The sequence below is a fragment of the Procambarus clarkii genome, chromosome 27 (genome assembly GCF_040958095.1).
Source record: "Procambarus clarkii isolate CNS0578487 chromosome 27, FALCON_Pclarkii_2.0, whole genome shotgun sequence".
Classification (NCBI taxonomy): Eukaryota; Metazoa; Arthropoda; class Malacostraca; order Decapoda; family Cambaridae; genus Procambarus; species Procambarus clarkii.
Genome location: NC_091176.1, coordinates 21,411,331 through 21,413,250, shown reverse-complemented (window position 1 = coordinate 21,413,250; position 1,920 = coordinate 21,411,331). Strand labels below are relative to the sequence as shown.

The window sequence follows — 1,920 nt, the reverse complement described above, 5'->3', positions numbered from 1 at the left end:
AAATGATTATCGTTATCGATAAACTCGTAACTCAGGCTTTTGAAACAAGAGCATACTAAATCGTCATAATACATAAGAGATAAACAGGTTTCACACGGACAGGTATTCATTGATCTTATTCGCTGTTGTAGTTCACATTTATTGGTATATATGTTATTTCGACATATTGTGAAAATTTTAATCATGAATTAGCAACTACATATTTAAGTCTTTCTTTATATACACAAATTCTCTGGATATGCTGATGAAATACTTCAAAGTATTGGAGGAGATTTTATTTCAAGGGTTGATTCACCATGATGTGGCTGGTCAGGAAAGAGATGTGGCTGGTCAGGAGAGAGATGTGGCTGGTCGGGAGAGAGATGTGGCTGGTCAGGAGAGAGATGTGGCTGGTCAGGAGAGAGATGTGGCTGGTCAGGAGAGAGATGTGGCTGGTCTGGAGAGAGATGTTGCTGGTCAGGAGAGAGATGTGGCTGGTCAGGAGAGAGATGTGGCTGGTCAGGAAAGAGATGTGGCTGGTCAGGAGAGAGATGTGGCTGGTCAGGAGAGAGATGTGGCTGGTCAGGAGAGAGATGTGGCTGGTCAGGAGAGAGATGTGGCTGGTCAGGAGAGAGATGTGGCTGGTCAGGAGAGAGATGTGGCTGGTCAGGTGAGAGATGTGGCTGGTCAGGAGAGAGATGTGGCTGGTCAGGTGAGAGATGTGGCTGGTCAGGTGAGAGATGTGGCTGGTCAGGTGAGAGATGTGGCTGGTCAGGAGAGAGATGTGGCTGGTCAGGAGAGAGATGTGGCTGGTCAGGTGAGAGATGTGGCTGGTCAGGTGAGAGATGTGGCTGGTCAGGTGAGAGATGTGGCTGGTCAGGAGAGAGATGTGGCTGGTCAGTAGAGAGATGTGGCTGGTCAGGTGAGAGATGTGGCTGGTCAGGAGAGAGATGTGGCTGGTCAGGTGAGAGATGTGGCTGGTCAGGTGAGAGATGTGGCTGGTCAGGAGAGAGATGTGGCTGGTCAGGAGAGATATGTGGCTGGTCTGGAGAGAGATGTGGCTGGTCTGGAGAGAGATGTGGCTGGTCAGGAGAGAGATGTGGCAGGTCAGGAAAGAGATGTGGCTGGTCAGGAGAGAGATGTGGCTGGTCAGGAGAGAGATGTGGCTGGTCAGGAGAGAGATGTGGCTGGTCAGGTGAGAGATGTGGCTGGTCAGGAGAGAGATGTGGCTGGTCAGGAGAGACAGGCCAAACAGCGTTCGTTGTCTGATTGGCCAACACAGTTCACTAAAGGACTGGAAAACAACTACGGATCTTTGAAGTTGATAATATTATTACTTGTATAAATATTCGATTTGAAAATGTATCATCATATTATATATAAGGAACATAAAATATCTAAGTGCTTTGCTTTATATAATAACAAAAGTGCATGTGAAAAAATACAAAGATTACTATTTTCTGAAACATAGGGCCATAAAGGGACAATCAGGGAGGTTGACAGGTCACCATCCTGCTTGCACACATCACTAAGATTTCCGAGAAATCTGCAGAATATTCACTCACCGTCGAAATGTCATATACGAAGCAGCACAATTGAAATACACTGCAAACCCTTTCCCAAAGCAATCTAAACTTCAAACGTTTAATTTGTGTGTCTAAAACCCGAGGCAAATTACTCACTAAAGTCAGGAATACGGAGGATGAGTGAATAGTGTCACAGAGCAGTCGAGTTCAACATCACAATATTTGTCAATGAAGTGGCTGAAGCAGCGTTTGAATCTGTGTGTGTGTGTGTGTGTGTGTGTGTGTGTGTGTGTGTGTGTGTGTGTGTGTGTGTGTGTGTGTGTGTGTGTGTGTGTGTGTGAGTGTGTGCGTATGTGTGTGTGTGTGTATGTGTGTGTGTGTGTGTGTGTGTGTGTGTGTGTGTGTGTGTGTGTGT

The 1,920-nt window shown here is 46.3% G+C and overlaps 1 protein-coding gene across 1 annotated transcript; it reads left to right on the top strand.

Annotated features, from left to right (window-relative positions):
• Positions 1-238: 238 nt before the first annotated feature.
• Positions 239-883, top strand: LOC138369192 (golgin subfamily A member 6-like protein 2). Its single transcript, XM_069332131.1, has one exon. It carries the CDS (start codon positions 239-241, stop codon positions 881-883), a length of 645 nt encoding a protein of 214 aa, XP_069188232.1.
• Positions 884-1,920: the final 1,037 nt, after the last annotated feature.